General features: G+C 42.8%; 2 protein-coding genes across 4 annotated transcripts; one reads left to right on the top strand and one right to left on the bottom strand.

Annotated features, from left to right (window-relative positions):
* The first annotated feature begins 945 nt into the window (after positions 1 to 945).
* Positions 946 to 16,006, top strand: LOC134744565 (major facilitator superfamily domain-containing protein 6). The gene is made up of 10 exons (XM_063678404.1): positions 946 to 1,066; positions 6,273 to 6,986; positions 7,167 to 7,359; positions 7,693 to 7,860; positions 8,252 to 8,401; positions 8,967 to 9,080; positions 9,402 to 9,593; positions 10,541 to 10,690; positions 11,284 to 11,439; positions 12,147 to 16,006. Exons 1-10 carry the CDS (start codon positions 984 to 986, stop codon positions 12,324 to 12,326), a joined length of 2,100 nt encoding a protein of 699 aa, XP_063534474.1. The 5' UTR covers positions 946 to 983; the 3' UTR covers positions 12,327 to 16,006.
* Positions 16,007 to 16,186: 180 nt separating this feature from the next.
* LOC134744746 (uncharacterized) lies at positions 16,187 to 20,656 on the bottom strand. Of its 3 annotated transcripts, none has more exons than XM_063678658.1 (5): positions 20,312 to 20,656; positions 18,953 to 19,153; positions 18,490 to 18,690; positions 18,212 to 18,408; positions 16,187 to 17,483 (listed from the first exon to the last, which is right to left on the bottom strand). In XM_063678658.1, the coding sequence occupies exons 1-5, from the start codon at positions 20,366 to 20,368 to the stop codon at positions 17,276 to 17,278; spliced, it is 864 nt and encodes a 287-aa protein (XP_063534728.1). In that variant the 5' UTR covers positions 20,369 to 20,656; the 3' UTR covers positions 16,187 to 17,275. The 3 variants fall into 3 exon arrangements, with proteins under 3 accessions (XP_063534728.1, XP_063534730.1, XP_063534729.1); XM_063678660.1 differs by having other exon boundaries at positions 16,188 to 17,417; XM_063678659.1 differs by having other exon boundaries at positions 16,193 to 17,420; positions 20,312 to 20,652.
* Positions 20,657 to 20,874: the final 218 nt, after the last annotated feature.

Raw genomic sequence — 20,874 nt, 5'->3', positions numbered from 1 at the left:
TACGAATTCATACTTCTAATAGATTGTATGCTAAGTATGGTCTTAATTCTAATATTTCTATTACATTTATATTATTACTATTTATTTATTTAACACGATACGATACTTACCTGGCGTAGGGGACACCGTGATCAAGAATTTTTGGTAGTGGGGACTGCGTACGCGCTGTCCCCCCCCTTTATACCTGAAATTCCTGAAAAATTCGTTGAGACTGGTTAATCAGTCTGGGAATATATATAATCGTTATAAACTTTCAGTTTTAGGTTAACCTCCATAGAACATTGTGCAACATGGGGCGTAAGTTAAATATTGCAAACGAAAGTATAGTTAAATCGCAACGGTTTGCTGGAACGATTTATAGACTAGAGTTTGCAATATTATTACGCCCCGAGTTACACAATGTTTTTCATCATACTTGCGATACAAAAAGGAAGTATAAAGTCAAAAAAACTGTTAATTTTAAGACCAAATTATGTAGATACCGTTGCGCACTATATTGTTTCTAAGCAAACTCCCAAATATTGTTTTCGGTTACCGCGATAGTTACTCATGAAATAAAACTATGAAAACGGATTATATCGCGTATATTGAATTTATACTAATTCACGACGGTTCGAAACGTCCGGCCTTTTTGATAACAAAACTGATGTATGGAGCACTCTGTCTACTTAATTCTCTTTGGCGAAACGTACAAACACAAATCGCTAAACGAATTAGGTACAATTGCATAAATAAAGTATCGAATCAGTCAATATTTTAACATTTAAAATCTTCCTGCAGTAGGTATCGGGTCTGCTCAAATAACAAATGTAGCTTGCAAACCAAACATTTCGATCGAGTGAACTGGAATCAGAAGATGAATCAATTCGAATTGGGAAAAATTAGACTTCAAGTAGACTAAGTCCCAGGCGCATGTGCAAGCCACGCGCCTGCGCGCAGTTATCGATGAATCCGGGGCTGGTTAGTGTGCCGCCAGCCGCAGCATGGACGTGCCGCCTCAAGCCCAGGGTCCCTCGGCGCGGCCGCTCGTCAACCCTGACGAGTATGGCGAGGTGGACACCTCCAGGTACACACTGATTTTACTACTGAGAAACTTTTTAGTTCTATGTGAAGATACGTGACGTAATGGATTAAGCTCGTAAACGTAAATTACTTAATCTCGAACTGTTTCGATTTTGGAGCTACGTAAACATGCGCAGAGCGCGTCTTGAAAAAACTTAACAATAATGATTGGTAATTTACAAGGACGAGTAATGTTTATTCTGAAATAGAAAACAAATGCCATCACTAAAACGCTAAGCACTTGTCGCAGTAACACTTCGTATCGCGCGATACCGATTATCTCTCTCGTCCAATAAGTATAAAATAAAAAGAGACGGATAGTTCGGCTAAGAATCAGTTGATTGACCAGATCTTTAGGTATTAGTTAGAATACCTAGACGCATTCGTTATGTAAACAATTAAATAAACATTACGTTAATCTTCTCATTCAAATATGCAAAAAATCTCTTAAGGTACCTAGCTGTCGACAATATTTAGGAAACCGGTATAAATTTCAGGTATCAAGGACCAGAACTTATATAATGGCTCCACATGAATTTAACTCATGTTTATTGCAAATGCCTCAGGCGAGACCTCAGCGCACCCAATTTTTTTATTAATAAGTTACGTATCTTATCTGGGGGCACGGCAGTGCCCCCGCCAAGACGAGCAAAGCGAAGCGCAAGGGCACCTACCTACCTACCTTTTCTCGAAGCGCTTCGTCGTTTTTTTGAACCCTCATAACTTGGGTTTGGATTATACCAGATAAACAAAGCTCTCGGGATATGATGTCAATAGTGGACTTATTAAGCATATTTTTTTTAGATTTTATTCATATCTAAAAAACCCCGATTTCATCACTGGCTCACTCACTCACTGATGATCAACAAAACCCTTAGGGTACTTCTTGAAGTCCTAGAAAGCTGAAATTTGGTATGTAAGATTGTATTAGTACACAAACAACAAAAAAATTCAAAAACTTGAAATAGTTAGTTAAAGGGGTAAAAAGGGGGGTGGAATTTTGTATGGAGAATCAATAATCGCTGAACCGCTTTAGTTGAAATTTGGTATGTAGATAGCTTTTGGTATGGGGAAGGATGTAGAATACCCCAAAATCACCCTGTAAAGGTGAAAAGGGGATGGAAAAGGGCGTTAGGGGGGAAAAGGGGGTTGAGGTTTGTATGGGGAATCAGTAAAAGCAGATTGTATAAAAGATGTCCCCAGATACGTATTTCAGGATTTTTAATAGTATTAAATCACCCCCAACCCTTTAAATTAAGGGGTGGAAGATTGTCATAAGCAGCTTACAAAAAAGTGAAATCCCACCAAACATTTTCATGTAAATGCTGCCAAGACGAAACCATAAGTCAAAATCCGATCTCTTATAGAGCCAAGCTTCACACACTCTACATCTTATTCAAAATACCTATGTGGCCGTTTCGTTACTAGGTAGGTACTTACAAGAAGTATTGTAATGTATTAGTGAATAAAATTTTCACCTTACGCTTATGTGAAGGTAGTGAAATGGCCAATAAGCCACATAATATTTTGACTAAGGTGTAGAGTTTGTGAATTTTAGGACATTAGGATAGAAGTTTGGCTCTATAAGGGCCAGTTGCACCAACCACAATTAACAGACTGATTAACGTCAAGCAGCAAAGAACTATGAAACTTTCCATACAATAAAGTTTAGCGAACGGTAAAACGGTGACAGACGGTTTGGTGCAACCGACCCTTAGAGATACAAAATATAACCGTTGATAAAAAAAATACTTCGGCGTTGAGAGTTGTACCTTTTTGGCCTAGGAGGATATAACCAAACGGAGACGCCACGTCTGCAATTTTCTGTATAAAAAAGTCTGCCGATTTTTGCGGGGGAGGGGAACGTCAAATTCGTAACGTAAAAATAGCCATGTCAGATAAATGTCAGTCCATACATTGTGTATGACCAATTGACCATTGGCCGACTATTTTCGACCCTAGTTTTTGGCTATAGAACTCTTGAGTCATCTGAATGTGCAAATTTGAATAGGTACATAAACGTCATTTATTTTATTTTTACGACACTTAGTAAACGGTTTATGTAGCTGTACGCGTAGGCCGTAGTGGGCTCATTATTAGTAAACACTCAACTTGAGAGAGATGCCGCACTCAAGCACACTCAAGTATAAAATAAAATTGAATGTAGTTAGGTACTGAGCGCAAGTGTTAAGCTGTCTATTTATACGTGACGGGATTAGAACGAGGCTTAGTGGTTGCGCAGTGAGTGCTTCCCATTTGACCCTCAAAACTGTAACAGCCTGTTTAAATTGTTCTAATTCGCATCCGAAGACTTGTTAAAGCTTGAAAAAACTAGTTCTAATTCTTTCGAAAATTAGTAACAGCCATTTTAATTTATATTTGATTCAGAATAACTAACTAAAATTATTGTCGCGCTCCTTCTGTGGTTATTGTAAGGTACAGCCAGCTGGCTGCATTTATGAATGGAATTCATTCATAAAGTAGGTATGCACTTTTGCAGCTGAGTGTACTCGGTAATGTAAGCGAGTGCGTGCCAACATATTCAATTTTGATCCCACTAAAACAGATCCATTGGCTCTTGTGAGAATAAGACCGCGCGACGTCCGACAGCAAATCGAACAGTACTTTCCTCCTCCTACTAGCCTATACATATTTGTCCCATGGCTGATGGACCTCCTAGATAGTTTCCACGCTGGTACAATGTAGATCGTGGACTTCTCCACTGCTGAGCTATTGTCTCCTGGGCTAAGTCCAAAGCTAGCCCAATGGGGATTGTGGACTTAGGTTGCCTTAGGAGTTTTCTTTCGCCAACTGATAAACAAAATATCAAATGATATTTCGTACACAAGTCCCGAGAAGCTCATTACTATGAGGCGGGGTTCGAACTATAGTACTCTACGAAGTCAACAGCTCTACTGCTCGGCTAACCGCCCTTTAGGCGGTCTTCACATAGGATGCGGAATCGGACGCCGCTCCGGTGTGTGAGCACGACAGCGCTATCCGCGTATATGGCAATGTCCCGCTCGCACACCGGAGCGGTCCGTAACCAATGTGAAGACCTTCTTAGAGAGGAGAAAGCCGGGCGGCGGCGCCCTGTCGGGCGCCTTCCAACAATGACATTAGTGGCAATGGAATAGTTTCGCATGTTACGCGAGTGACGTCACCGCTTGCATAACAGGGTTCATACCGCGCTTAGCATGTTCGCAGTAACATTTGAAAACGCATACAAATTTATGCCGTATTTTTATACAATAGTATAAAATACAATCAATACAGTAACTCAAGCAGAGGTAATCAACATGCGGTCTTACAATACAATACACAATAGACTACAATACAGCAATATAATTCTTATTCGATGAGTTTTCTGCATGTGAGTAGTAGAGTTTTGTTATGAATTAATTTGTTTTCCAATAAGACAACATTTGTCACCTGAGACATAATAGTTTGGGAGTGGTATGGGATTAAATCAAATCTAGTTTAGGTCCGTAAGGGCTAGCTTGAAAATTGAAGACTATAGCTATTATATCAAAAAGTTACTAATAATAGTTATTTGTGCAACAAGAGAGGAAAGTTGGTTTTTCTTGCGAGTGTTGATTTTGAGTCCCGAGAAAGCGAAAGATCCTAAGTTAGAATCTTGAGCGTAGCGAGGGACTCAAAAACACGAGATGTAAAATAACTTTGCTCTCGTGTTGCACACATAATTTTTCACCTCAGTAGTGAGAACATATTAAAGGTTAAAATGTATTTCGAATATGTAATAGACCCCGAAGTATGAAGTGGCAGTTCATGATCTTCACTAAATTAAAAAGCTACTTTGTTTCACTCCCTGGAGTGAGGAAAATCGCACAATCGGAAAGTAGGCTTGTTCGAGCTGCTGAGGTGAAAAAGTTTATTTCTATACTTTCTGGGATCTGTAACTTGTATACAACTCCTTATTTACTTATTCTGTACTGTACGTGCTTTTCTGCTAAATAAACATTTCATCCAATAAGAATACGTACACATTTATTCGTCCCTCAATACAACACAGCGCGACGGCCAGTCATATTGGATCGAAAATGAATAAAAACTCCCTTATTTAGGTACGGCGCGTACTTTGATTCGCTCTATTACTTAATCATAGACCTCGGTTGACCCCCAATTAATGTTGTTAGGTACTTCACCCCGAAATAACTCGCGAGCTCGTAACGCCACCACGGGGCGCATGCGTCGAACCTCCGAACTCCGAACGGAGTGGAAACGGAACCACGGCGGAAGGGGGAACTGACTCTAACGAGACTCTCTGAATGTTAGTTAGTTAGTTAGTAAATGGAGAGTTTGATGTGACTTATGGATATGATCTCATCTTGATCTTGGTTAAAATTGGGGTCTAATTAAGTGGGTACCTACTAGGCAATAGACAAAGAAAGAAAGAAAGAAAATAACTTTATTTTGCATGAAATATGGTACAAGGGTGCAGGGTTCTCTTTAGGTAGAATAATTTGAATGAAAAAACCGGCCAAGTGCGATTTGGACTCGCGCACGAAGGGTTCCGTATCATTACGCAAAAAACGGCAAAAAAACACGTTTGTTGTATGGGAGCCCCACTTAAATATTTATATTATTCTGTTTTTAGTATTTGTTGTTATAGCGGCAACAGAAATACATCATCTGTGAAAATTTCAATTTACATATCACGGTTCATGAGATACAGCCTAGTGACAGACGGACAGTACAGACAGACAGACAGACAGCGGAGTCTTAGTAATAGGGTCCCGTTTTTACCCTTTGGGTACCGAAGCCTAAAAAGGCGGTCTCATTACGATATGCCTTCTAAGACATCAAAGTATATTTTCTCTGATGTCTTAGATTGAATTATACTTGTTTTTGGGACTTAGTAGCTAAACAGTAGGTACCCAAACAAAATTAATGTAGAATTTGACAATACCAATGGAAATCAAGCATGGTTTTGGTTATGGTTAAGAATAGATAATAGGTACGCCATTTCTATAAAAGTAAGAAAAATACAAAAACCTCATTTTAAAGTCCTAAAAAGCATTCAGATCAGGTGAATGCGCTGCTAGCGTGCCATTAGAGGATCGCTCGCGCATTGCACACCCTCTGCACATCTTAGATAGTATGTACTACACGCGAGCACTTAGCGGGCCTTCCCCAAGAGGAGCATTCGGGAACGCGCGATCGTACTTTAACAAATGATTATGTTACAGGTATCCGGAGCCGAAGGAAGCCACGCACAAGGTCCGTGGCCGCAGCGATGTGCTCGAAATGCTCTGCGGCGCAGGCGCCGTGGACCCCGAGCTCCTCACCGTCAAGACCTTCTACTTCTTCTTCTACTCTGCGTTCGGCTCGCTCTTCCCCCTCATGGGCGTCTACTTTAAACAGATGGGCATGAACGCCGGCCAATGCGGACTGCTTATAGGCACGAGGCCGTTTGTGGAATTCCTATCCGCTCCGTTCTGGGGTGGTTTAGCCGACCGCTGGCGTAAAGGAAGGACTCTACTCTTGGCTTCGCTAGCGGCATGGATTGTTTTTACGCTTCCGTTAAGCTGGGTGCAGCCCGGAGCGGTGGCTTGTGTGGTGCCTCGGAACGCGACTAGCTACGATCTGTTGCCGCCCCGTTACGATGATACTATGGCTCCCTCTAGTGCTGTTGCGAGATCATTCCACGGGCCGACGACCTCTGCCGCCGCTGGCTCGGCCGGCAGTCCGCTCCCTGTGTCTGACGCTTACAATTACAACCCGGCGCAGAATGCTGACTGGGTGACGCCACTGCACTCGTCCATCGTGTACCGCACGGCTGACATCCAGAAGACATTCTTCTTGCTTCTGCTGCTGGTTATGGTGGGCGAGTTCTTCAGCGCGCCGGCCATTACGCTTGCTGATTCTGCCGTTATTACTCTGCTCGGAGAAGATGCTGACCGGTAAGCATTATTTATCAGTCCTACATCGTAAGCCACATTTAAGCTTTGGGCCTTGCTCAAAATGATGGCCCAGAATCGTGAATACAGTAGAACAGTCACTTTTTGTTTACCAGTGTCTGCTTGAGCCGCAACATCTGTCGCCTACCTTACTTCACACTGACCCAATACCTCCTATTATAGCTACGGTCATCAACGCATGTTCGGCTCCCTGGGCTGGGGGCTGGCCATGTTCTTCGTGGGCATCGCACTGGACCATAGCACGGCTTTCAGCTCACACCCTTGCGGTGGCCCGCAGCGGTATGAGAAGAACTATACTATCTGCTTCGCTACGTTCTCCGTGTTGATGGGCGCTGCTCTTCTTACGGCTGGACAGGTGTGTGCGGTTCCTTATGACTTTTATTGAAGAAACTCTGTGACATATCACTAATTTTTTCCTTAATGATATAACATCCTACCGGCTGAGCCATGTAAAATATGGCAGACGGAGAAATAAATTACACGCATAGGCTGGTCGTTGATACAATTAACTATAACCAGACAGTTTGTAGTAACTGGCCTATCAATAATAATACATTGCTTAATAATAATAAATGTGCTGCAAGCATTGCGTTTACCTCATTAGGTCAAGTCACTTTCGGAAATCTTAGTAAGCCATTGTAGGTCTGAGCATCTTAATTCTTAAGGAACTTTATATGTGCACGTGCAGATCAAATTCAAGTACGAGTTCGCGCCCGAAGTGATAGCGCCCGTAGCTCCGACTTCGCCAACGCAGGAGGACAAACTCCAACAACAACTAGCAGAGCAGCTCCAGCTGCCGGGCCTGGACACCAGCGCGCCTCGCTCCGCGCCTCAACCGCCATTGGAGCAGGCCAAGGTAAGAGAGACAGACAGAGAGAGAGAGAGAGAGAGAGAGAGAGAAACAGTAAGGCTGATAGTGATAGCTCCGACAAACTTCAACAGCAACTAGCCGATCAGGCATCATCGTCGTCTTGATCTGAGCATGGGCACATATGTGCATCGTATCATATTAATCTCTCGCCGCCCTATAGTTGTGCCGTTCTCGAGAACGTTCTCGGGACATGCTCCGGAACATGCTCGGGAACTGCACTGCACGTCGCTACGCCGCCCACCGTGCCCAAAGTGGCAAATATCAATTCAAAATTTAAAATTTTTAGGTCGCTATTATTTGGGTAGCAAATTTAGACTCCTGAAAGTCGGATAGAGTGAAATAATGAGATAAGCGTCAAACATGAATAATGTTACAGGTGTTCGCGCAAACCACGCGCGAGATGCCCGAATGGGTGACGGTGCTAAAGCAGTTCCAAAACGTCCGAGCGGCGTCGTTCCTGTTCGTAGCCTGGTTCATGGGCTTCGGCATCGGCCTCATCTTTACCTTCCTCTTCTGGCATCTGCAGGTAAAGTTATCTAATTATGGTTTCAGTCCCTTCAGATATGCTAATAAGGTCTGTGTTATGCATAGACTGAATAGCAATTGCATTTGAAGCGTTTTCGAAGAGGGCGAATTAACCATGCGTAGGAATTCGCCACGAGCAGCACCTCTGGGCTGGAATTTTTAGAACCCTGGAACTCCAGGGATTAATATAGACAAGTACAACCCAGTACACGTAGAATACGTGGACGCAACTGAAATAAACAGTAGCTCACCCCCGTGCTAAATAAGTAGCGAAGCGCTAATTTGTGGTGACCGCAAGTTGTGCAGCTCCATCTTAACTTTCCTGCTACCAAAGGTTGTCGATAAGATCGCTTTTTATCGATAAGACCGCCTGTTGTTACCTAGTCTTAATCTTGTATTCCGCTTTATGTGTATTTTTTAACTTTATGGACTTATGGTGCACAATAAAGAACATTTATACTTACTTACTTGTATCTTGTAGTTGAGATGATATGTGTCGCTATGTTACTGAGGGGTAGTGCAGATAGTTTGCCACGGGGTCTATTTACCTCTGATTTATCTTACAGGATATTGGAGGGTCGCCGACGCTGTTCGGCGTGGCGTCCGTCATCAACCACATCTCGGAGATCTTCGCTTATTTCTTCAGCTTCAAGCTGATTACACAAATGGGGCATTTCAAGGTAAGTCCGTTTTCTTGGCGTTTGGTTTTAATCATCATTGCTTTCAAAGACTAGTCGTATTTTCACAAAGTTTTTTCTTCTGGGACGACATGACGCAATGGTGTAAATTATCTTAATTATATTTCTAAGTCTCTCTTTTTCAATGTAACGCTTCAATTGTTGATTGTACCTACATTTGTTAGATTTTCATCGTACCCATCTTCTACAATATCTCTTCGCGCTGTTTAATCTGTTATTATTATCTGTTCTTTTATTGTTATTTTTATAATGCAGTTTTGCCCGGACGGACATGTAATAGATCTAATTTCGGTGTACGTTCAGGTGCTGTGTCTGGGCCTAGCCGGCAACGTCCTCCGCTTCCTCTACATCTCGTGGCTGACCGACCCGTGGTGGGTGCTGCCCTTCGAGTTCGTGCAGGGAGTTACCCACGCGGCCGTATGGGCCGCTTGTTGCTCCTACATCGCTCACCACGCCCCTCCCGGCCTGCGCTCATCTGCTCAGGGAGTTCTTCAGGTAACAAATTAGAACAATACTACAAAAAAATAAAACTGACTGAGAACAAGAAAATTGTATCTTGTTTCATCAAAGGAACTGCGTCGTCCTGGCGCCGTCTGATATTGACGCCGTTCTCTGGTTAGTTGATCTCGCTCGGCAGGATAAGAAATAAAAAAAACCAGTCTTTTGATTTCTATCATCACTGAATTTTGGCTATCATGCTCAGTACCAGGATGAATTCTGATTGACTAATAGGTGACTAATAGTCAACAATTAATAGGTATCAGTACACATTCCAGTATCCCTGAGAGCTCGTTCCAACTATGTCGGATGTCGGGACGACTTTTAATCGGGTGTCGGTGCCTCTGTTCACACTAGTCGGCTGTCGGCCACGACCGCAGCTGGTGCCATTTGAGGTTCTCATTTGACGCGCGGGAGGCACAGGGGGTGCGGCGCGGGCGGGGTCGGTCCGACATCCGACATCATGTCAACAGCGCCGCCGACACGATTTTTTTCCGGACTGACAAAACACACGATATTTTATGTCGGATCCGACACAAAATCGTTGTCGTTCCTGTGTGAATAGCTTCATATAAAATGTTCTGCCGCTACGACACCCGATTAAAAATCGTTCTGACATCCGACATAGTGGGAACGAGCTCTGACAGTAACACTGAGTTCTCTGCGAGTTTTTGTTAAAATAATTCATAATTCATAATTCATTTATTGCTTATTATCATGTGGTACAAAACAGATGTTACATTAGGGTACGTTCACACATGAACCCTGTTAGGGCACAGCAAGTATTTCTAAAAACTATAACTAGGTACATAAATTAAAATTAACGCATTTATATCAATAACGCATATATATTATTTTATACTTATTTTATTATATTAATTACTTATTATTTTATTATATTTTATATACTCGTATGTTATTCGCACTCGCCCTCGCCCTCGCAGGGGCTCCACCACGGGCTGGGGCGCGGCTGCGGCGCCGTGCTGGGCGGCGTGGCGGTGGCGCGCTGGGGCACCACGCGGACCTTCGCCGGCTACGGTATCCTGTGCGGGTTCGCGCTCGCCGGATTCGCTTTCCTGAACTTCCGGGAAGAGGTAGCTCATCATATTAACCGAAAGATTACCAGTATACTATTATCCGACAGTGGACTTATATTGACCGGGATATAGACCGTGATTATGATTACCTTTTGTATTGTTTTTGAGCTCCCGATATTTCGACGCAGTTACATGCACGGTCACGGTCTATATCCCGGTCAATATAAGTCTAGTGAAACTAACCGTGAATCATTGAACACTGTTATTCAACCTCCTCTTTATAGATGTCATATTATAGCATCTTCGCAGCGTCTTCATGCGCTGCTGCCCTCATTCAATGTTCCCAATACTCCTAATCAGATTGTTATGGATGAAGATCAACAGTCTTGTTGAGAGGATTCTGTGACAGCGTCTTCTTAAACTGGCCCAGTCTAGCCCTAGTGTAGATATTCTAGCCAAATAAATATGTCATTTGAATCTGTGGAGGGCATCTTGTGCATTTGAGCTTATATAAGATTTTCCGCTGGAGCAATATGAGTCAAGCAAGAACGATGTGTTAATTTTTAGTCTAAGTTAAGGAAATTGATCTCAACACAAAAATACACTTTACAGATTGTTTATCTACTACTACTGAACTTTATGATTTCCAGGCCAATGTAGAAGGTGATATGGATGAGGAAGCCCGCGCTGTGGCCGAAGCGGGCGTGCTGGCCCCTCACGGAGTCCCCTCGAACCCCATACCCCGCGCGCTTTCCTCTACTCGTTTATCCGACCTCGGCCATCATGATTCATACGGAGCCACACAAGTAAGTGCATCACCAGATTTATAAAATAACCCAAACATTTAAAAATACTTAGTCAACGGTTTATTACAATTTGCCCACTAGATTCTAGATTATTAAAATAAGCATTATGTTTCGCACTAGTTTATAAAAATTTAACGCTCTTATTCTTAGGTCTAAGCTTTGCATCTACAGACTTATTACATTAATCCCTACTATATAAAGTATGTATATGAAAAAGTTATGTAAATACGAATAGAAAACTTAATAGAAAAGTATAGTTTACTATAGGCAGAGCAAAGCGGGTTTAGGAAAAAAAATCACAACATTAGCCTGCTTTAGCATCACGGCATATCTGACTCTTTGATAGGTATGTCAATAGCGTTTGACACATTATGCCACCCTTAGAAAAACTTCACAAGTACTTACTCCCGGAACTTACACCTGGATTGAAAGCTAATCTACTTGCATTGAACAAAAAATAATGCAACATATAAGTACTATATATGTTATACTATACTAGCTACAAGTATAACCAACATATATGGTGTGCCTCAGGGAAGTTTTTCTGGCCCTTATTGTTCCTACTGTATATTACCTGCCAGATTCAGTCGGTCATGATTACTTAATAACCTATTTATAAAACCAACTTACATTTTCTTTCTTGTATATCACAACAATAGTCGAATCGAAGGTAGAAACTCACCCTAGTCTACAAATGTCATTGACAGAACTACGCCGGCTCGGCGAGCCTCGGCGTGCCGGGGCAGGGGCAGGGACAGGGGCAGGGACAGGGGCAGGGGCAGGGACAGGGGCAGGGGCAGGGACAGGGGCAGGGGCAGACGCAGACGGGGGCGCCGCGCGGCCCCGCTAACCCCTTCCTGCAGGACGCGGCCGGCGGCTACAGGTAAACACCACGCACGGCGACTACACGGCCGCTGAACTATGCTGTAGCTCAAACAGTTTGTATGGAATCGAGTCTTAAACCTTTCAGGCTCAGTTTCATTGGTCGATAACTAGGTCGATATGTCGCACTCAAATTGTAAGAATCCGCTGTTTACAAACGGTGTCGTCATTTTATTTTACAAACGTTTTCACGTTTGTAAAATGACGTGTAAAATGGACTGTGAAAATTCCAGACAATTTGTAAAATACCTTATGACATTAACAGCGTCGTTTGTGATTTGCCGCGGCATTTGGGTCGAAATAGTTCTTTAATTTACCACGCGTGGCGCTGCACATCAAAACTATGAAAGACGCTGAGGTGTCCATCAAATCTGGAGTTCGCACTTATTATAGGGGCGTAGGGGGCGGGGGAAGCTTTTGGATCTGGGTAGCCGCCCTTCCGTGACGCCCTCGCGTGACGAAGCACGGTCACTACACTCGGCTCCGCAGCTTCGGCTTGCTGGTCGCCGACCATCAGCCTCAGCCGCTCGCCTCGCTCGTGCCCGGCTCCGGCACGGCGGGCGTGGGCTGCCCTCCCGCAGCGCCTCCGTTTTCGCAATTGCTCTCTAGAGGTATGACAGACAAGACCACGTGGATAGTGGGGTGTCCCCTCCGACAACCATTACGTTTACGTTGACACTATTGAGCGCACTAACAATTTGCCTTGAAAGGGATAAAACATAATTTAACTAAAATAAATCAGGCCCGTAAAGTTTTATGAATAAGGGGGTAAGACATTCAGCAATTTGCAAACGTGAAAACCTTTGTAAATTGACGACGCTTGTTAACGGCGGATTCTTACAGTTTGCCTGCGACAGGTATACAAGCGCGCGATGACTCCTCGTAGGTGGTAAGGCGATAAAACGACTAGTGAAAGTCATAATGGCGTGCGTTTTGAATATTTATCTCCCGTACCCCGTATGCGGGCCCTATCGACCATAGACATAGCATACACAAGTAGTTATAGACGCGCCACCGAGCGACCGAGGGGATAAGAGAAAGAATATTATGCATATTAAATTTGGGCAGCATAGGATTTTTTTCTCTTTAACTCTTATAAATTTCGGTATTTCGCCATCGCCTCCTACCTATGATGCCACCCGGTCGGTGATAAGGACAAAGCATGGCACTTTTTTTTCTTTCCTCTTATAGGAATCGCAATAAGACTATCTTTCTCCATCAAAGAGTGTCAGGCCCTTGCTATCGACCGATGAAATGACTGGGCCTTAGGACCTAATCTATATTGTACCTAAGGCAACAATTAGTTATGCAGAATTTTTAGAGCACGGTCACGCACGGTGGCTTGACTACAAATTTAAAATCTAATCTGTTAAGGGGTTATATGATGAAGAGATTACGAGATTTTTTTTGTGCCACATTGCGCGTTGGTACCAAACAAGTATACATCCCTATCCTTTTATTTATGTACGAAATATTATAGTTCCTTGAGAAAACCAGTGCGTTCGCGGAAGGACATTCTAAGCTTTAATTATTTCTTAGAACTTGAAGTCGTGAATTTATGGATTTCGACTTATAAAAATCTTGTTATTGATGTTTTTTTGTATATATGTGTTAGATACATGGAAATTGTCGCTTTTGAAAGACTTCGCGATTTGTTTTTGTATAATAATTTGGCGTATTTTCTAGTCAAGTCTTAAGATACTCCAAAGACTCGAGTCTTTACCAACACTACACAAATCCTTCGAGAACCCAGGTTCTTCGTAGCTTCGGTACTAAGTATTATTAATAGGCGGCTGACGGCTAAGATTCGTATCCAAGCTTATAGAAACTCTGGAGGTTACACAAAGAACTAACATAAAAATACGATGTGACCTTGAATGACGGCCACGTTTAGCCACGTACTTATTACCGTCCCTTTTTTTGGTGATTCGTGATTTAGCTAATTTCGAGAACAGTTATTTTCACGACAATTGCCGCGAAGAACGAGAAGACAACAAGTGCGTGCCGTGATTCAAGGTAGTTTTCCTTGCCTCCAGTTTTTACATGCTTACCTTGTTAATAGTCAGCCGCCCCTTATTATTAAGCTCACTCCAAGCTTAGTGTTTGCATTACGCGCGAAAGTTACGGACAGAAATGAACCGTGAAGCAATGAGGAGGCGATTACAGTATAGTTTACGCTCTCAAATACCGACGAAAACCAGGAAAAATGTGCGGATCGATTCCAAAATTTCCAAATTGACGTGTAAAGGTTTCGCATCGTGATTCGCGCACTAAATGTGGAGGGGCGTTTAATTAAGTAGGTTAAGGGTCGACGATTATCGCTGTAGCAGCGTATCGCCCGCGGCCGGTGGTCGGCCATTACAAGGGTACTTTCCATTTCTGTTCTATCAAACCTTTCTTCAGAGCATGAAATAGTTTGGTGTTTTCAAGTCAAGTAAGGGTTATCCCATACTAGCATGTTTTGAGCCTCAGCGTCTAGTCAGCCTATGGAATGTGGCAGCAGTTGCGCCAACGTTGCGTCGCGCTGCTGCCATATACCTATATAGAGTTGACTATATATACACTGACACTCGGGAAGACGCTAGTGTGGAGTGGCCCTATGGACCATCGTCCGCACTCTTAACTGACAATTTGTAAACTTTATTACAATGACATAGGTTTACCAATGGTCAATGAACAGTGTGCAAATAAAGAACTTGAACTTGCTGAAGTGTTGATCCTAGCATTGATCTATTAGCATTTTTGCGGAACATAATGGCAAGTACCCCACAAACGTTACATTGTGTTCGCGGTGTTCGCTGTTGCTACGTCTCGTTTCTTTTGTACCGGTGTATTGTGAACTTGTATTTACGCCAAGGGTCTCCAACCTTTTTGACCCGAAGGCCACCAATTTGGCTTTATTCCCAGGCCGGAATGGCTAGCTCCCGTGCCGGATCTGGCCTGACGGCCGAAGTTTGGAGACCCCTGATTTACGCTATACCCGTACTGTCACGGTGTCATATCATGGTGTGATGTAGACCGGCTCGCGGAGCGGGAAACCCGTTCCGTGATCCGTATTTTGTTGATAATGTAGCAGATATTCATATTATATAACTATATTATAGCTATATGTATACAATGTAGATTTGTTGTAAAGATATTCTTATTGACAAATATCGCTGCCGGAGTACCAGAAAGCGGGTACATTATTGAGTAGTCTGTCCACGCTAAGTTCGCGCCAAGTGCTACGTAATGTATGGCGCTCCCATACATTGTCACTGCCAAGTTGGTGCAAACTTACTCATAGAAGGACACTACATCGTAAAAAAATTATTATTATAAATTTATATTTACGTAAACGTGAGAAATTGACTTTGTCGCAAGATAAACAAATTTTATTTTACGCGTTAACATATTGTACGTTTTCAAATATTTTTATTGTTAGCCCTTTACCATAGTAAAGGCGCGTGCTTGCTTTCTGGCGCAACGATAACGATATTTGCTTATTGAGGAGGCTGGCACGAGTTATATTTTTGCACTTTCTCTCCGTCTGCCGCGCCGCGCCTAGTGCCGTCCGGTACGGATCCGACCCGTCCGACCTGTTCTGGTCAGGTACAATACGGATCCGGTACGGACGGTGGCTAAGAGGTGATGGCGAACGACTTTCAATTTCAAAACGTGTAACGATTAAATGTTGAACTATTGATTTGGCGTTTTTGATCTGATTTCTCCCTTTATCCCACCCATTTCACATCCATTATAATATCTTAGTATTAGTAGGTGACTTATACATATACCAATATATAATTAAAGTCCCTATTATTTATAGAAACATATTTTAATGCACACACTATTCTTATATATAGTCAATAGTCATTATAGGTTCACAAATTACAAATCTCAACATTCAAAACTAAAATACATTCACAAATCTCAACATTCATCATTCAGAGCCAACATCATATTTAGGACACGCGTGATAGGTAACTGACTTCTTAATTATGTCTAGGTCAAAGCGTTATTAATTGAGTTTTAACCTCCTAAGGCCCATGGTCCTTTCTATAGTACCTACTTATTCAGTTCGATGATATTTAAACCATATTCATTTGGAATAGTTCCTTTTGTTTCGTTATATTTTCAAACAATACAAAATCAACTCCTTGCACTATAGGTTCAAATTTCAGTTTCAAAATGAAAAATCTGGGCCTTAGGATGTTAAAGCCTAAGATTGAATGAATTGATTAAGTCTAAGTAATTTGACAAATGATGTAGACGTGGCGCCGTACTGATTCGCACATTGTGTGCTAAACTCTGTTTGTCAAGAGTTGACATTCGAACTTATGGCGCCATCTACTTCATCCGTCAAACTCAATTATCTATAATCCATAGTTTTTTAGTCTAGCTAGGTTCAGCTCACTCTTATTAATACTAGTAGGTATATACAATAGTTCTATAAAATACGACATGACATGCCTCGAGATAGGTACAAATTTTTAGATATACAGGGTAGCTAAAAAATAAGTGCATTCCCGTTGCCAGGGAAGTTTTGGGATTATACTGAGCCACTTTTACTATGAGACCAACCACGAAATCGCAAAAAAAATATATTTTCCCATAGAATTAAATGGACCAGCCAAAATGTAAGAAACAGTCAAAAAAAATTTCGCGATTTCGGGGTTGGTCTCATAGTAAAAGTTGCTCAATATAATCCCGAAACCACCCTGGCAACGGGAATGCACTTATTTTTTTCCCACCTTGTAGGTACTATTTTTTGATCTATAGATATCGTGAATACCTACATATACGCAACATTATTTCAAAACTATGTTTTACTAAGACTTGAATTAGGACTGTAGTTGTGTGATGTGGACTAAAGTTACCTGAGTTTACGGGTACCTATACGGTACCTATACTTGTGTTAAATTAAGCCTAAAAGTCTTAATCGGTCGACCTGAGTCTCTTTCAGTCAGCACATTCACACCGGCACAAGAACCCCGTTCTTGTATTTAGCCTTCAGCGGCGCGTAATCCTCGCTCCTGCCGCTGCGGTAACTCCTGACGCTGGCCGGCGTCTGAGGGAGCACGTCCACGTTGCTTCTGCTGCGCCCGCTGAGGCTGCTTCTGTCCAGAGAGAGCCAAACTATTACGAGCTTGCAATGCTGAGCGGCTATTTGCCCACCGTTCCTGAACACACAGACAACTGTGTCAGTTTGTTGTCTGTGTTGAGGCGGAAGCATGATCGTTTTATGTACCTAAGTGTGGCAGTAAGAGCGTTTTCACATTGTCCGATCAGATGTCGGATACCATTGGAGATACAACTTCTAGGGCATAGGGCTGTCATCAATAAACATTTATTAAAAAAAGAAATAAATATAACATGTTTTTATTATTTCTTTGTGGTCGTATCCTACATCCGAACCGGATCGGACAATATGAAAACGCTCTAATAGAATTGGTAGGTAGCTCAAATTTTGTCTGATTTTCATAGCTCTCGTCACAAAGTAAGATTATTGTGTGAATTTTTTATCCGAGGGTTACACAGAGCAACTTTGCGGGTTGTTTGTTTAGTCTGGCAGACGCTGCTTCTATCCAGAGAGAGCCTTAAGGATGACTCACGTTAGACCGGTTACTTTTCTAATATGACAAGACAGGTGATAACGTGATGCTTTCCTTAGAAAACGAAGCGCCGGAAGCTCCAGCCCAGACACGGCCCGGTCTAACGTGAGTTATCCTTTAACTATTACGAGCTTGCAATACTGAGCGGCGAGGCGACCGCCGTACCTAAACTAAACTGTGTCAGAATTGTTGTGTGTGTTGAAGCGAAAGCATGATCCTATTCCTAAGCGTTTTATGTGTGCAGCGGTAAGAGCGTGTTCACATTGACTGATGCGATATTCTATCTCCACACCCACCTGATAGAATCCACAAGCGACACGCGACTGGCCGACAGTCCACCGTTCGTATACTTTGTATGCACATGACGTTTAGCCTTAGACGACGCGCGCGCCGCTAGTATCGCGAACACCACGCCGAGGAGTTGGAGGAGGAAGAGGGCTGCTAGGGCTGCGGCGGCTACGTAGCCGTTCCAGGGGGCGTCTGCTTCTGCCTCCTGCGAACCAAGTTAGTAGGATAAACAATGCTTTTTCTAGATAGTGCTTATATATAACAATGGATATGTTGATAGACAAACCTTGACAAGCTCACTAAGATGCTCCGGTATCTTGTGCCACCGCGACAAATGCTGGAGCAGAGGATCTAGGTGCTCTCTCGTGGCCAGGATATGCTTCATCTCCGCAGCCTCCGGGGAATTTATGAAGGCCACTATGCGGGAGTACACCCAGACCCCGAGTGCTATCTCCAGTGCCATCCCAAGAGTCATTAGGCCTGCATACTGTAAAGAACGTTTAATATATTAAGTAATAAGTAAGTATGAAGTAACGTATGGTAACTGAATTAATAGCAGCAGTGGTGAAGGAATCCCATTTTTGGGCAGTTGAGTAGACTCGAAACCATGTCGTCAAACTTCTTCCAAAAAATTTCGCTATGGTATTAGGTACCGGAAAAAATCATGCCTTTGGCGCTAAGGGTAGAAGTTGTGTCATGTGTCCTGTTGGCCTTATCAGATAAATCTCGCAGCACTAATCAGTTGTTACCGTGTAAAGCAGGATTCTCTTGGGCCTGTGTTGGGAGGCAACGATGGCAAGATGAGCCGCGGCCAGTAACGCGACCCCTGCGGACGGTAAGGCCCCCGCCAGCACGCGGTACTCGAACGGAAGCAACTCTCGGATCGCAATGTAGAGGGTCGGGTCCCAGCGGAGGCGAGCGCCCGTGAATAGAGCGGCGCCGGCGAACAGCTGGAAAATATTCAGACGTGATTCGAGTGTTGATCTGGGCACCACTATTTTACTCATTACCTACGTCATAAGAATGCTTACAGGTCAGTAGGTCAAGATGTTAGGCGCCCTTATGAATTTTTAAACGCCCCGTATTTGGTAAGGAAAAGTCCCCTAAGGAAGAATTCCATAGTGTTAGTCTTCAATTCAGTCCATAAATTCAAAGTCGCTCAGCGAGCTATGGAAAGGGCTATGCTCGGAGTCTCTCTGATCGTATTCGTAATGAAGTCGTCCGTCAGAGAACTAAAGTCGTCGACATAGCCCACCGGATTAGCAAGCTGAGAGGCAGTGGGCCGGTCATATTAGCAGTAGAACCGATGACAGTTAGGGTAGACGTGCTCAATGGCGTGCAATAAGAGAGGCCTATGTCCAGCAGTGGACGAGAGTAGGCTGATGATGATGATGAATCTTCAATTCAATCTAGTGAAACGAGGTTGTTTGTTAAGTTTCGCGATGTCCCAAAAACTAGGTATATCTTAATGCAGATCTGATTATCAGTGTTTGTCATGCAAGATACTGGAACTCGGCGGCATTGAACTGCATTTGATAAATCCAACATGTCGATAAGAATGATAAATCGACACCTTTCAGAGTCTTGACTCAGTACTTCATCAGGCTTTGTAAATACAAAAATAAGACTTCCATGACGTATATACATGGGAAATAAAAAACAATAGAATGAATATTTTTTCTCTTTTAAGCTGTAGGCCAGTAAATACCGTTCAGTTGAGCAGTGAGCACTTATCAAAAGTTAATTCGGATAAGTCCCACATGTTTCGAATCAAATTTCGTCCGGCAACCAAATGTCGAAAATTGTGTATTAGCGGCCCTGACACTCGAATAGGACAGAGATCAGCGAGATGGAGACAGATAGACATCCTTGCATTTCGATTATCGAGGTAGCAGTATAGTATAGATATAATCGGTTAAGCAAATCTTGTCAGTAGAAAAAGGCTACAAATTTAAAATATGTAGGCGCGAAGGGATATAGTCCCATAGAACATTTGAATTTCGCGCCTTTTTCTACTGAAAAGATTTGCTTGAACAACTATAGCTAAGCTAATAGATACAGTGACTGGCGTAGGTATTGAGTATGTGGGAAGAAAAGTTCGTACTTACCACAAGCAGCAGGTTTACATGCTGCAGCGCGTGCGTCGCTCGCGCGCCGATGCACATCTCGCCTCCCTTTCACTCTTATTCCATCCAACAGCTTGCCCTCTCACTTCACAGCACCACCACAAAATCGCAAAAAAAGTTTGACATTCAAGATCGCCGTAAAACAAAAGACTGTCGGCGATTGACTAGAAGTTATGAGACTCCTTATTCGAGTTTCCTCATAGCACTGACGCTTACTTGACGTGTGCTAGATATGATGTTCAAAATACGAATATCTTATCAGTTTATGGTTTTATCAAGTTATCGCTATCGCTCGGCGTCCCATAGGCGCAGCTAGCCACAATGTCAGTGTGCTAGATATAAAACATGGGTGTGAAAAGATAAAGGTGTTATGTCGCATTTGATGATGTTCGATTTTGCGTCTTGTTTGAGGGTGATAGGACTTTGAGTAACTTTTCACATCTATATTTTTTGTGTAATGGTAAAGTTTTCAATGACTAATATATATACTGTTTATTTATTGTTGAATTTCTCTATTACGTTTATTACGTGTTTAACTTATCTAA

This window comes from Cydia strobilella, chromosome 10 (genome assembly GCF_947568885.1).
Source record: "Cydia strobilella chromosome 10, ilCydStro3.1, whole genome shotgun sequence".
Taxonomy (NCBI): domain Eukaryota; kingdom Metazoa; phylum Arthropoda; class Insecta; order Lepidoptera; family Tortricidae; genus Cydia; species Cydia strobilella.
Note: the sequence above shows the minus strand (reverse complement) of the source record. Positions and strands in the feature narration are given on the sequence as shown.

Excerpts from the sequence above, each read along its gene's own strand:
- LOC134744565 (XM_063678404.1), top strand. The coding sequence starts at position 984 with ATGGACGTGCCGCCTCAAGCCCAGGGTCCCTCGGCGCGGCCGCTCGTC. Across the intron at positions 7,360-7,692 it reads CTCTTCTTACGGCTGGACAG|ATCAAATTCAAGTACGAGTT; the intron begins GTGTGTGCGGTT and ends GTGCACGTGCAG. Across the intron at positions 7,861-8,251 it reads CGCCATTGGAGCAGGCCAAG|GTGTTCGCGCAAACCACGCG; the intron begins GTAAGAGAGACA and ends ATAATGTTACAG.
- LOC134744746 (XM_063678658.1), bottom strand. The coding sequence starts at position 20,368 with ATGTGCATCGGCGCGCGAGCGACGCACGCGCTGCAGCATGTAAACCTG. Across the intron at positions 18,691-18,952 it reads AGAGAATCCTGCTTTACACG|TATGCAGGCCTAATGACTCT; the intron begins GTAACAACTGAT and ends CGTTCTTTACAG. Across the intron at positions 17,484-18,211 it reads TCGCTTGTGGATTCTATCAG|GAACGGTGGGCAAATAGCCG; the intron begins GTGGGTGTGGAG and ends CTGTGTGTTCAG.